General features: G+C 49.9%; 1 protein-coding gene across 1 annotated transcript in view; it reads right to left on the reverse strand.

Annotated features, from left to right (window-relative positions):
- Positions 1–13,594, reverse strand: part of IL12RB1 (interleukin 12 receptor subunit beta 1) — a 28,355-nt gene extending 14,761 nt beyond the window's left edge. The window contains exons 1-7 of the mRNA XM_024237241.3: positions 13,359–13,594; positions 10,000–10,059; positions 8,724–8,838; positions 7,417–7,586; positions 4,055–4,194; positions 2,833–2,863; positions 2,320–2,439 (exon numbers count right to left, since the gene is read on the reverse strand). Coding sequence (XP_024093009.3) covers positions 2,320–2,439; positions 2,833–2,863; positions 4,055–4,194; positions 7,417–7,586; positions 8,724–8,838; positions 10,000–10,059; positions 13,359–13,422 — 700 coding nt within the window. The 5' untranslated portion in view covers positions 13,423–13,594. The remainder of the gene's footprint in view (positions 1–2,319; positions 2,440–2,832; positions 2,864–4,054; positions 4,195–7,416; positions 7,587–8,723; positions 8,839–9,999; positions 10,060–13,358) is intronic.
- Between the last annotated feature and the right edge of the window lie 938 nt (positions 13,595–14,532).

Consider the following 14,532-nt stretch of genomic DNA (forward strand, 5'->3'; position numbering starts at 1 on the left):
GTAATCTCATGTTGCCTAAGGTTTTTTGTTTGTTTGTTTGTTCGTTTGTTTTTTGAGATGAAGTCTCACTCTATTGCCCAGGCTGGAGTGCATTGGTGCGATCTCGGCTCACTGCAACCTCTGCCTTCTGGGTTCAAGCGATTCTCCTGCCTCAGCCTCCCAGGTAGCTGGGATTACAGGCATGCACCACCATGCCCGGCTAATTTTTGTGTTTTTAGTAGAGACGGGGTTTCACCATGTTGGTCAGGCTGTTCTCGAACTCCTGACCTTGTGATCCGCTTGCCTCGGCCTCCCAAACTGCTGGAATTATAGGCGTGAGCCACCACGCCTGGCCTCTAAGTTTCTTTTTGAATGCAAATGTATTTCTCTGCATGGTTTTGTTGTTGTTGCTGTTGTTTTATAGACTAGAGACAGGGTCTCGTTTTGATTCCCAGGCTTCTCTCAAACTCCTGGCCTCAAACAATCCTCTGGCCTCGGCATCCCAAAGTGCTGGGATTACAGGCATAAGCCACAGCGCCAGGCCTTTCTGCATGGTTTGAAACCCTCTCACTCATTTCCCTGTTGCCCAGGCTCAGGGCAGCAGCCGTTTAGTACACCCTGCCACCTGCAGGTGACATTGTCCTTGAGACACTGTGAGGTTCAGCCTGATGATTCTCACTTGATAAAGCCCTGTAGTGGGCTGAGCGCAGTGGCTCATGCCTGGAATTCCAGCACTTTGGGAGACCGTGGTGGGAGGATCACTTGACGCCAGGAGTTCGAGACCAGCCAGGCAAACATGGTGAAACCCCATCTCTACTAAAAATACAAAATTAGCTGGGTGTGGTGGTGCATGCCTGTAAATCCCAGCTACTCGGATGGCTGAGGCAGGAGAATCGCGTGAACCCGTGAGGCGGGGGTTGCAGTGAGCCAAGATCGCACCACTGCACTCCAGCCAGGGTGACAGAGCAAGATACTGTCTCAAAACAAAACAAAACAAAAAATAGCAGTAAGCCAGGCGCAGTGGCTCACGCCTGTAATCCCAGCACTTTGGGAGGCTGAGGAGGGCGGATCACGAGGTCAGGAGATTGAGACCATCCTGGCGAACACGGTGAAACCCCTTCTCTACTAAAAAATACAAAAAATTAGCCAGGCATGGTTGCAGGCACCTGTAGTCCCAGCTACTTGGGAGGCTGAGGCAGGAGAATGGCGTGAACCTGGGAGGCGGAGCTTGCAGTGAGCTGAGATGGCGCCACTGCACTCCAGCCTGGGTGACAGAGCAAGACTCCATCTCAAAAAAAACAACAAACAAAAAACAACAAACAAACAAACAAACAAAAAACAGCAGCAAAAAACCCTAAAGTGGGTGCAGCAAGACCAGATGCCACATTGTCAGGGTTTGAGCACCCATTTCTCCCTCTGCTTTATTTCTAACACTCACCACCTTGTTTCTGATACCTGCTGCCTTATTTCTTTTCCCATTTTATTTTATTATTACTTTTTTTTTTTTTTTAACTTTTTGAGACAGAGTCTGGTCCTGTCGCCCAGGCTGGAGTGCAGTGGTGTGATCTTGGATCCCTGCAACCTCCACCTCCCGAGTTCAAGCGATTCTCCTGCCTCAGCCTCCCAAGTAGTTGGGATTACAGGCTCCTGCCACCACGCCCAGCTAATTTTTGTATTTTTAGTAGAGAAGAGGTTTCACCATGTTGGCCAGGCTGGTCTCGAACTCCTGACCTCAAGTGATCTGCCCGCCTCAGCCTCCCAAAGTGCTGGGATTATGGGCATCAGCCACCACGCCTGGCCCCATTTTATTTTTATTTTTATTTTATTTTATTTTATTTTATTTTTTTGAGACGGAGTCTTACTCTGTCGCCCAGGCTGGAGTGCAGTGGCGCGATCTCGGCTCACGGCAACCTCTGCTGCCTGGGTTCAAGCGATTCTCTTGCCTCAGCCTCCCGAGTAGCTGATTACAGCTACTAGTAGGGATTACAGGCGCCTGCCACCACGCCCAGCTAATTTTTTTTGTAGTTTTTAGTAGAGATGGAGTTTCACCATCTTGGCCAGGCTGGTCTTGAACTCCTGACCTCGTGATCCACCCGCCTCTGCCTCCCAAAGTGCTGGGATTACAGGCGTGGGCCACCACACCCGGCCGGCCCCATTCTATTTTATTTTTTAGAGATGGGGTCTCACTATGTTGCCCGGGCTGGTCTCAAATCACTGACCTCAAGTGATCCTCCCGCCTCAGCCTTCTGAGCAGCTGGAACTACAGGGGTGCACCACCACCTCCAGCTGCTGCCTTATTTCTAACGCTTGCCCCTGTTCCTGTGCCCGGAGTGATCTTACCAGGGGGAACGCACACGGGGCTGCTCCACTTGCTCCAGGAACTTCCTTGTCTCCCCAGCCGCCGTCGTCGGAGCTGGAATTCCTGGGCCACATTCATCTCCAGGGGGCAGAGGCAGGACTCTGGGGAGAGGCAGGTCGAACATCAGGCTGTAAGAATTGTCCAGGACTTGGCACCAGTCACTTAACCATCATGCACTTATTGAGCTCCAACTGTGTACAGAGCCACATGCTGGGTCCTCTTAGGGCCTCCAGGATCACCCACGTCCATCCCTGCCCCTCAGTTCAAGTCCTGGCTACGGCCATCCCTTGGGTTGTGACCTTGGCCAAAGGCTTCTCACCCCCTCCAAGTCTTGATTTGTTTCCCCACGTGCAATTTGGAAATAATCCAATACTGAACTATGGGGCAGGGTAAGAGGCATACAAAAAATTCAGCATTGGACCTGGCATACAGTAGGCGCTCAATTAATGCCAATTTGCTGCAGCTGTTGTTGTCATTACTATTAATATTCTCACCAGTATCATCATCCTGAGGTCCGCAGTCGCCCTAGAATAAGAACATATTCATATACTGTTTTGCATTTTGGTGCTGAAAAATATTTGCTGTTTTACAATTATTTATTTATTTACTTATTTATCAGAGACACAGTCTCACTCTGTCATCTAGGCTGGAGTGCAGTGGTGCAATCACGGCTTATTGAAGCCTCAACCTCCCAGGGCTCAGGTGATCCTCCCGCCTCAGCCTCCTGAGTAGTTGGGACTACAGGCATGCACCATCACACCCAGCTAATTTTTGCATTTTTGGTAGAGGTGGGATTTCACCATGTTGCCCAGGCTGGTCTCAAACGCCTGGCCTCAAGCAATCCCACCCCAACTCGGCCTCCCAAAGCACTGGGATTACAGGCGTGAGCCATTGCACCTCGCTAAATTTTTTTAAATTAAAGACCATACTTTCAGAGTTTATTTCTATAGTTAATTACTAGAGAACCTTCTCTAGGTTCAAACCATCTTTAGGAACATATAAAGCAGTAAAAAATTATTATAACTAAATTTTAAAAATTAATAATTATTTTACTAAACACAACATGGGATCCTGGATTGAATCTGGGAACAGAAAAAAGACATTCCTGGAAAAATTGGTGACATTCAAATAATGCCTGGAGTTTATCTAAGACGTTAACATTAGAGGAGTTTGAGTAAAGGGTATATGGGCGTTCTCTGCACCAGTTTATATAGTAACTTTTCTGAAAATCGAAGATTATTCCAAAAGAAAAAATTTATTTTAAAAAATTTTAGTGGGAGCCAGGTGTGGTGGTTCATGCCTGTATTCCCAGCACTTTGGAAGGCCAAGGTGGGCAGATCACCTGAGGAGTTTGAGACCAGCCTGGCCCACATGGCGAAACCCTGTCTCTACTAAAAATACAAAAATTAGCTGCGCGTGGTGGTGGACGCATGCCTGTAATCCCAGCTACTCGGGAGGCTGACGCAGGACAATCGCTTGAACCCGGGAAGCAGAGGTTGCAGTGAGCTGAGATCGTGCCACTGCACTCCAGCCTGGGCGACAGAGCAAGGCTCCGTCTCAAAAAAAGAAAAAAAAAAGAAAAAAAAAAACCACCTCAGGGGCTAGAGTGGGGGCTGGTTGGGAGCGGGGACAGATGCAGAGATGGTGAGACTGATTTGGGGGTGAAGGTGCCCTGGAGAGGCCCGTGTCCACCCTGGACTTGGGAAACAAACTCACCAACTTCCATGGGCTGGTGGGTGTCCGGTGACGGAACTGCACCTCAGCACCAACCTGGTTATCCGGGGTCTCCCACTCCATTCGCAGCTGCCCGGCCAACTTGGACACCTTGATGTCTCCCAGAGGAGGCTCATATTTAACTGGAAGCAGAGGTTGGGATTGGCAAGGGGCAGCCCACACGTATGTGAGTTAATGGGCCCTGAAAATCCACCCTGTCCAGGATAAGCAACTGAATCCCTAAATATGAATTAGGGGACACCTTGCAGGTCCCAGCTAAGCCTGGTATACTATGATCAAAAAGTCAAGATTTATACACAAGCCACATACGGTGGCTCACCCTGTAATTCCAGTATTTTGGGAGGCCAAGGCAGGAAGATCACTTAAGCCCAGGAGTTCTAGACCAGCCTGGGCAACATAGAGAGACACCCCCTCCCCAATCTCTACATAAAAATTAGCCAGGCATGGTAGTTAATGACTGTGGTTCCAGCTACTTAGGAGAGTGAGATGGGAGGATCACTTGAGCCTAGGAGGTTGAGGCGGAAGTGAGCCCTGATCACACCACTGCACTCCAGTCTAGGAAACAGAGGGAGACCTTGTCTCTAAAAAAACAACAAATATGGCCAGGCGCAGTGGCTCATAGCTGTAATCCTAGCACTTTGGGAAGCCGAGGCGGGTGGATCATCTGAGGTCAGGAGTTTAAGACCAACCTGGCCAACACGGTGAAACACCATCTCTACTAAATACAAAAATTAGCCAGGCATGGTGGTGGGCACCTGTAATCCCAGCTACTTGGGAGGCTGAGGCAGGAGAATCGCTTGAACCCAGGAGGCGGAGGTTGTAGTTAAACGAGATCCCACCACTGCCCTCCGGCCTGGGTGACAGAGCAAGACTCTGTCTCAAAACAAATTAAAATTAAATTAAAATTTAAAAATAAATAAATAATTTTTAATAAAGATTTATACACAGGATCCTGTTAGTGAAGATATCTTTAAAATATTAACACCCATTGCTGGCAAGGCTGTGAAGAGACAGGCACTTTTGTAAATTGCTTGCCAGAGGGTAATCGATTCTGACAAGCAATTTACAAAAGTGCCCGTCTCTTGCGGGTGATCCGCCCGCCTCGGCCTCCCAAAGTGCTGGGATTATAGGCATGAGCCACTGTGTCCAGCCAATTCTTTGTTTGTTTGTTTGTTTGTTTAGAACTATCAGGGAAATCGTACTTAGTTTTTAGATCCATTTCAAGGAACCTGACCTAAGGAGAGACGTAAATTCGCATAAAATAGTCCTGCTGCACTGCGGTCATACTCTGCCTGATTTTTTTTTAATATCATTGTATAAATTTAAGAGGTATGGTGGCTTTATATACATATCCATAGTGAAATGGTTACTACAGTAAGGAATTTAACATATCCATGGCCAGGCACAGGGGCCCATGCCTATACTCCAAGCATTTTGGGAGGCCAAGGCAGGAGGATCATTTGAGCCCAGGAGTTCAAGACCACCCTGGCCAACATAGCAAGACCCCATCTCTTAAAAATATATATACATATATACATATACATCACCTTCTATAATTACTTTTTTGGTGTGTGGTGAGAACACTTAAAATTTTTTCTTTTTTTTTTTTTTTTTGAGATGGAGTCTCCCTCTGTCACCCAGGCTGGAGTGCATTGGTGTGATCTCGGTTCACTGTAACCTCCATACCCCAGGTTCAAGTGATTCTCCTGCCTCAGCCTCCCGAGTAGCTGGAATTACAGGCGCCCGCCACCACACTCGACTAATTTTTGTATTTTTAGTAGAGATGGGGTTTCACCATGTTGGTCAGGCTGGTCTCGAACTCCTGACCTCAGGTGATCCTCCCACCCCGGTCTCTCGAAGTACTAGGATTAGGGCGTGAACCACCGCACCCAGCCCTAAAATCTATTATTTTAGCACATTTTCAATATACATTATTTTTAATTATAGTTCTCTACTGTACATTGGAACGCTAGATTTATTTGTGCTGCATAACTACAAATTGTATTCCTTTGACCTACATCTCCCCCGTTTCCTCCTTCTCTCCATCCCCGGTAACCACAGTTCTACTTTCAGTGCCTAGATATTCGACTTTTTTTTTTAAGATTATACATGTAAGTGGGCTGGGCGCGGTGGCTCACGCCTGTAATCCCAGCACTTTGGGAGGCCGAGGCGGGCGGATCATGAGGTCAGGAGATCAAGACCACAGTGAAACCCCATCTCTACTAAAAATACAAAAACTTAGCCGGGCGCGGTGGCGGGCGCCTGTAGTCCCAGCTACTGGGGAAGCTGAGGCAGGAGAATGGTGTGAACCCAGGAGGCAGAGCTTGCAGTGAGCCGAGATCGCACCACTGCACTCCAGCCTGGGCGACAGAGCGAGACTCCATCTCAAAAAAAAAAAAAAAAAGAAAAAAGATTATACGTGTAAGTGAGAGCATGAAGTATTTTTGTTTCTGTGCCTGGCTTACTTCACTCAACATAATGTCCTCCAGCTTTGTCCATGTTGTGGCAAATGACATGATTTCCTTCATTCTTTTCTTTTCTTTCTTTTTTTTTTTTTTTTTTTTTTTTGAGACAGTGTCTTGCTCTGTCACCCAGGCTGGAATGCAGTGACTTGATCTTAGCTCACTACAACCTCTGCCTCCTGGATTCAAGCCCTTCTCCAGCCTCAGCCTCCCAGGTAGCTGAGATTGCAGGCATGCACCACCACACCAGGCAAATTTTTTGGCTTTTTTGTGTGTGTTGCTGTTGTTTTTTAGATGGAGTCCTGCTCTGTCGCCAGGCAGGAGTGCAGTGGCTCAATCTCAGCTCACTGTAACCTCCACCTCCCGGGTTCAAGCGATTCTCCTGCCTCAGCCTCCCCAGTAGCTGGGACTACAGGCATGCGTGGCCACTCCTGGCTAATTTTTGTATTTTTAATAGAGATGGGGTTTCACCATGTTGACCAGGATGGTCTCGATCTCTTGACCTTGTGATCCGCCCACCTCAAGGTGATCACCTTGTGATCCACCCAAAGTGCTGGGATTACAGGCGTGAGCCACCGCACCCGGCAAAATACATGATGTTGAGTCATGAGAACAGATATTAAGAACCCAACCAGGTCTTGGCAGCATTATGGCTAGCAGAGAGAAACCAGAAGCAATCTAAGTGCCCAGGAATAGGGGATTGGTAAGGGGACCATGAAAGACTGCTTTGTCACAATAGTGTTTGTGTGACACTATGTGAAGTGACAATGGCTAGTAGTATCAAGTCCCTTGCCAGGGGCCAGGAATCCCCTCCAGCTCCAGCCTTGCAGCCTGATGGTCTCTCTGGGTAAAAAAGGGACGGGGGGAGAACAAGGTGCCAACCTGAGTTGTAGAGCTGCAGGGTCACCTCAGGAGACTTCTCTGTCTGGTTCCTGGCCCAGGATTCCACCCAGAGTGTGACGGTGTACAGCACAGACACCCCAGCCTGGTCGGAGAACTGCAGCCTGGTGGCTGAGCCAGTGGCGAAGTAGCAGCAGCGCCCGGAGCTAAGGCTGCAGCAGGAAGGAGTGTCGGTGCCGAGTCTGGGGTCCTAGTGGACCCCACAGCTGACTTTGTGCATCACATCCCAGCATCATTTTTTTGGTGTTTGTTTGTTTGTTTGGAGATGGAGTTTCAGTCTGTCACCCAGGCTGGAGTGCAGTGGCACAATCTCGGCTCACTGCGACCTCCACCTCCCTGGTTCAAGCAATTCTCCCACCTCAGCCTCCCTAGTAGCTGGGATTACAGGCACATGCCACCATATGCGTTTAAGTTTTGTATTTTTAGTAGAGATGGGGTTTCACCATGTTGGCCAGGGTGGTCTCCAACTTCTGGCCTCAAGTGATCCGCCCACCTCAGCTTCCCAAAGTGCTGGGATTACAAGCGTGAGCCACTGCGCCCAGCCCCCAGCATCCTTTTCTGTCCCTTGTACCCCTCCTCCCCCAGCCTGGGGGTTCCTTGGAGATCAATCTGGGACTGGAGGGGTTTGAGGGACCCCAGTATCTCCCAGCAAGGACTGCACTACACAGTGAAGAAACGAATGAAAGGGCTGGGCGCAGTGCCTCATGCTTGTAATCCCAGCACTTTGGGAGGCCAAGGGGGGTGGATCACCTGAGGCCAGGAGTTCAAGACCAGCCTGGCCAACATGGTGAGACTCTGTGTCTACTAAAAATACAAAAATTAGCAGGTGTGGTGGCGTGTGCCTATAGTCCCAGCTACTCAGGAGGCTGAGGCAGGAAAATCACTCTAACTCAGGAGGCAGAGGTTGCAGTGAGCTGACATCATGACACTGCACTCCAGCCTGGGCAACAGAGCAAGACTCCGTCTCAAAAAAAAAAAAAAAAAAAGAAAAGAGAAAAGAAAAAAGAAACGGATGGATGGATGGATGGATGGATGGATGGATAAGTGAAAGGGTGAAGAAGAAAAAAGGAGTAGAGAGACCCTCATGGCCACCCACCCTGGGATGCCTACGTTCACTGACCAACCCCCACCACAATCCTCCTACTCTCTCTTCTTAGATGAGAAACTGAAGCCCAGGAAGGAGTGTTGACCCAGCCAAGATCACGCACCCGACAGTAGGGGCACCAGAGGAGGTTGGAGCAAGAGTGGGATGGTGGGTGAGGGTTTGGGAATGATAGAGGGGTCCTTACCAACATCGCAGGAAGTGGTTGACCCCAGCTGTGGGACCTTCATACTGCCAGGAGCACTCGTAATGATCACTGGATATCCGATAGCAGCTCAGGTCCCTAGGACCCGAGGCCGAGCCTGGAAGAGATCCTGTAGGCTTGGGAACAGATCAGAGTCTGGAGGGGTCTTCGTGCCTAGGACAAATCTTTGTGATGCTTACATCTTTCAGCGTTACCTCAGCCTAAACCCTCCCTGCGTCCTTCCTACCTCATCTCCGGCCATCTCTCACCTCAACCTATTCCGAATCCTCAGCCTCCTAACTTGTCCTCACAGAGGCCAGATGTCCTGCCACCCCTCTCTCTATCCCTCACCTTCCTCTGGTGTTTTTTTTGGGGGGTCCCCCGGGCCCCAGCTTCCCTCCTCTGGTTCTTCAAAACACATCATCACATTTGTGATAGACATTTGTTTGCCTGTTGTCTATCTCTTCCACTAGGCTGTGGTCTTGGGAAGTCAGTTGAGCTCACAGCCAGTTCCCTATGTCTAGAACTGTGTCCGCACATAGAAGATGCTCAGTAAATCGTTATCAAACAAAAGAATGGACAGCGTGTCTGCTCAGTGTCAGACCCTTTTCAGGGTGCATTAGGAGCATAAATGTTCCGACAATATGGCCGGGCGTGGTGGCTCATTCCTGGAATCCCAGCACTTTGGGAGGCTGAGGCGGGTGGCTCACCATCACCTGAGCTCAGGAGTTCAAGACCAGCCTGGGCGACATGGTGAAACCTCGTCTCTACTAAAAATACAAAAATTAGCCAGGTGTGGTGGCGGGCGCCTGTAATCCCAGCTACTTGGAAGGCTGAGGCCGGAGAATAGCTTGAACCTGGGAGGCGGAGGTTGCAGTGAGCTGTGATCAGGCCACTGCACTCCAACCTGGGCAGCAGAACAAGACTCCGTCTCAAAAATAAATAAATAAAATAAATGTTCCAATAATTTATCAGGTGGGAGGGCTTCAAAATGCTTAACAGGTACTTTCTCCCATGTACCGACCAATCTGAACAGACACAGACACCAGCCCTGGGACCATGCTAGGGAAGTGATGAGGTTCAGAGAGGCGGCTGGCTACTCGAGAGCACCTTGAACCTGGTGAGAATGGGCCAGCAGGTGGTGGGGTGAGGGCTCCCAAGACCACAGGTGGGGCTGAGCCTTTGGCCGGGTGGTGGAAGCCATGGGAGGGGCTGCTGTGGATGGGGTCAGGCAGAGCCCTACATAATCCTCAGCCAACAATGAGGAACTGTCCCGAACCTGAGTCTGCATCCGGATATGGCGGGTCCTGAAAACAGCACTCACTGGTTCTGCAGGCAGCTGCAAAGGCAATGAAGACATAATGACATCCCTGGCCTTGCACTGTGTGGGGAGAAGGGCTCAGCCTTGGGGTCTACACCCAAGTGATCATCAGCCCTCCCACCCACCCACCTTCCCATCTATGCACCCTCCTACCACCACCCATCCATCCACCCATGTATTTATCTGCCCATCTACCCATCCATCCATGTATTTATTCATTCATCCACCATCTACCCATCCATTCATGTATTTATTCACCCATCCACCATCTACCCATCCATCCACCCATGAATTCATCCATTCACCCATCCATCCATCCATCCATCCATGTATTCATCCATCATCCATCCACCCCACCATCCACCCATCTACCCATCCATCCATGCATGTACTTATCCACCCATCCACTCATCTACCCATCCATCTATCCAACCATCCATGTATTCGTTCATCCATCCACCCATCTATCCATCCATCCATCTACCTCACCATCCACACATTCACCCATCCATCCATGTATTCATCCATCCATGTATTCATCCATCCATCCACCCATCTACCCATCCATCCATCCATCCATCCACCCCACCATCCACCCATTCACCCATCCATCCATGTATTTATCCATCCATGTATTCATCCATCCATCCACCCATCTACCCATCCATCTATCCATCCATGTATTCATTCATCCATCTACCCATCCATCCATCCATCCAGCCAGCCCACCATCCATCCATCCATCCATGTATTAATCCATCCATCCATCCACCTCACCATCCATCCATCCGTCCATCCATCCATCCATCCATCAATCCATGTATTAATCCATCCATCCACCCCACCATCCACCCATTTATCCATCCATTCATTCATCCATCCATCCATGTATTAATCCATCCATCCATCCATCCACCCCACCATCCACCCATTCACCCATCCATCCATGTATTCATTAATCCATCCATCCATCCATCCATGTATTCATTCATGCATCCATGCATTCATTCATCCATTATCCATTCACCCAACCATCCATCTATCCATCTAGTCACCAGTCTATCCATCCATGCATCCATGCATTCATTCACCCATTATCCATTCACCCAACCATCCATCTATCCATCTAGTCACCAGTCTATCCATCCATCCATCCATGTATTCATTCATCCATACACCCACCCATCCATCCATTTATCTACCTACCGATATATCCATCCAGCCACACATCCATCCATCCATCCATCCATCCATCCATCCATCCATACATGTATTTATTAATTCATCCATCCATTCATTTACCCACCCATCCACCTGTCTATCCATTCATCCACCACTCTTTCGTCCTCAGAGGTTGAGATGCATATTTGGGAGAAACTCTCGGGAGGTCTCCCCAGCAGGAAAGAACAGTAAGACCAACAGTCTGGAGGGCAGAGAGAAGTGGGGGTGTGCCTGGGGTGGCACCAGTGTCTGAAGCCAGCATGGGGAGAGACAGTAGAGGGTGCATGGCAGAGAGAGGCCTGCCAGGGCTGGCCCAGGCAAGCACACTTGGCCCACTAGCAGTCAGGGCAATTATTAATAACATTTCTCCAGGAGGCAGCGACCTCCCTCAGCCACTGGGACCCCCGTGCCCTTTGGGAGTGCCACAGTCTGCTAGGTGAGGAACTGGGTGAGAGAAAGAGGGGGATGCCACCATGGATGGGTCAGGAAGACCCCGGTGCCCTCACTCCCACAAGAAGGACCTGTCCTGAGCCCTGCAGGCAGATTGGAAGCCTTGGGGGAGAAGGCGGCACCCCAGGAAATGGCCCCAAGGGTCCAACCTTGAGGGGGGAAGGATGCTTAACACACAAGGCTCTCCATCCTTCCATCTTTCTCTGTGATGACACAGAACCCCCACCCACCCACCCACCCACCCCTGACAGCCTAAAGCCCCTCCTCCTTCCCTCTCCCTGGACTGATCACTCACTGCCACTATCTCCAGGATACCTCGCGGGCTGCCCTGGCCCCCTCCCTGCTGCTGGTCTCCAGCCATGCCTGGCCCCTGAAGGTGCTGGGACCTTGAGGTGTGGCCAGCACTGCTGTGGGCATTCTACAGGCACTCAGTGCATCTCAAGAGCCATTGAAAAAGTCAGCACCCCTCTGATCCCCAGTGTACAGAGAGGGAAAGTTCATTTATTATTATTATTATTGAGATAGCGTCTTGCTCTGCCACACAGGCTAGAATGCAGTGCTGCAATCTCGGCTCACTGCAACCTCTGCCTCCTGGGTTCAAGCGATCCTCCCACCTCAGCTCCTGAGTAGCTGGGAGTACAGGTGCCCATCATCAAGCTTGGCTAATTTTTGCATTTTTAGTAGAGACGGGGTTTCACCATGTTGGCCAGGCTGGTCTCGAACTCCTGACCTCAAGTGATCCACCCGTCTTGGCCTCCCATAGTGCTGGATTTTCAGGAGTGAGCCACCGTGCGGGGCCTGAGATTATTTAAAGTATATGGGAAGGCTGGGCATGGCAGCTCATGCCTGTAATCTGAGTACTTTGGGAGGCTGAGGTGAGTGGATCATTTGAGCCCAGGAGTTCGAGACCAGCCCGGGCAACACAGCGAGACCCTGTCTCTGTAAAAAGTATACGCCAAAAAAATTAACCAGGCATGGTAGTGTGCGCCTGCAGTCCCAGCTACTCAAGGGGCTAAGGCAGGAGGATCACTTGAGCCCAGGTGGTCAAGGCTGCAGTGAGCTATGATCAGGCCACTGCATTCCAGCCTGGGCAACAGAGTGAGACCCTATCTCAGTAAATAAATAAATAAATAAATAAACAAATAAATAAATAAATAAGTAAAGTATATGGAAGGATGTGCATAGGTTATATGCAAATGCTTTACCATTTTATATCAGGAACTTGAGCATCTTTGGATTTTGGTATCTGCAGAGGGTCCTGGAACCATTGCCCCATAAATATGGAAATGACTGTATACATTATATTATGTATGTCTATCTATTGTAAACTACATACATAAGATACTATACTATGTATACCTATTAGATGCATACTTGCTTTTTATTCCTTCCTTAGTTTTTTTTCTCATTGAACTCCGGGAGGTGGAAAAGATTTAGTGCATTTCACAGAAGAGAAAATCAAGACCAGAGGAAAGATGTCTAAGTTCGATCCCAGAAGCCATGACTGCCCATCTCCCATTTGACAGCAGGAAAGACTGAGGCACAGAGAGATGAAACCAACCCACACAGCAGGCCCACAGCTCTCCACACATACACGTGCCTCCACCCAGCAAGAGGAGCCGCCATGCCAGGGTCGGGGGACTCACCACCCTGCCTGGACAGCAGGAAGAGGAAGAGGAGGGGGACCACCCAGGTCACCAGCGGCCCCATCGGATCCACGCAGAGCCCCACAGCCCCAGGGGAGCCTCTCTGCCACCTGCGAGGTTCAGCCACCCCGTCCCCACTCCGGAACACATTGAAGCTGAGCAAGGAAAAAAGGCCGAAAAAAAAGAAAAAAGAAAAAAAGTAAAGTGTCACAGCCCATCCCTAGGGCAAGTCAAAGTGAAAGAGAAACCCAGGAAGTGGGCTCCGTGGTGGTGGTGGTGATGGTGGCAGCCACAGACTCTGGAGCAAGTCTGAATTTGGAGCAAGTCAGGGTTCTAGGGGGTTCTGCCCTGCTGGCCCCAGACCTGAACTGAACACCCAGATGCCAGCCCCATGAGCCACCTGTGGTTCCATGCACTTGGCCAGGTCCCTGGCCCTCTCTAGCCAATTTTTTTTTTTTTTTTTTTTTTTTGAGATGGAGCCCCACTCTGTCGCCCAGGCTGCAGTGTGGTGGCATGAGCTCCACTCACTGCAACTTCTGCTTCCCGGGTTCAAGTGATTCTCCTGCCTCAGCCTCCCGAGTAGCTGGAATTACAGGCAACTGCCACAACATTGGGCTAATTTTTGTATTTTTAGTAGAGACGGGGTTTCACCATGCTGGCCAGGCTGGTCTCGAACTCCTGACCCTAAGTGATCCGCCCACACAGCCTCCCGAAGTGCTGGGATGACAGGCATGAGCTACCGTGCCTGGCTGCCAAATTCTTTTTTTCTTCTTTTGAGATAGGGCCTTGATCTGTGGCCCAGCTGTAGTGCAGTGGTGCAATCACGGCTCACTGCAACATCAGCCTCCCCAGGCTCAGGCCATCCTCCTACCTCAGCCTCCCCAGGAACTGGGACTACAGGCATACACCACCACGCCCAGCTAATTTTTGCATTTTTTTTTTTTAGAGAGGGGGTTTTGCCATGTTGCCCAGGCTGGTCTCAAACTCCTGGGTTCAAATGATCCGTCTGCCTTGGCCTACCAAAATGCTGGGATCACAGGCGTGAGCCACCGCACCGGCCCATCTCGCCAGCTTCTGAGTCTGAGACTCAAGAGCTGAAGGAGGGCAGTATTCTTGGATGGCCTAACTTCATCCTTCCAACAAATTGTTACAAACAGCTTGCAGCATGCTGGCC

The sequence above is a fragment of the Pongo abelii genome, chromosome 20 (genome assembly GCF_028885655.2).
Source record: "Pongo abelii isolate AG06213 chromosome 20, NHGRI_mPonAbe1-v2.0_pri, whole genome shotgun sequence".
Taxonomy (NCBI): Eukaryota; Metazoa; Chordata; class Mammalia; order Primates; family Hominidae; genus Pongo; species Pongo abelii.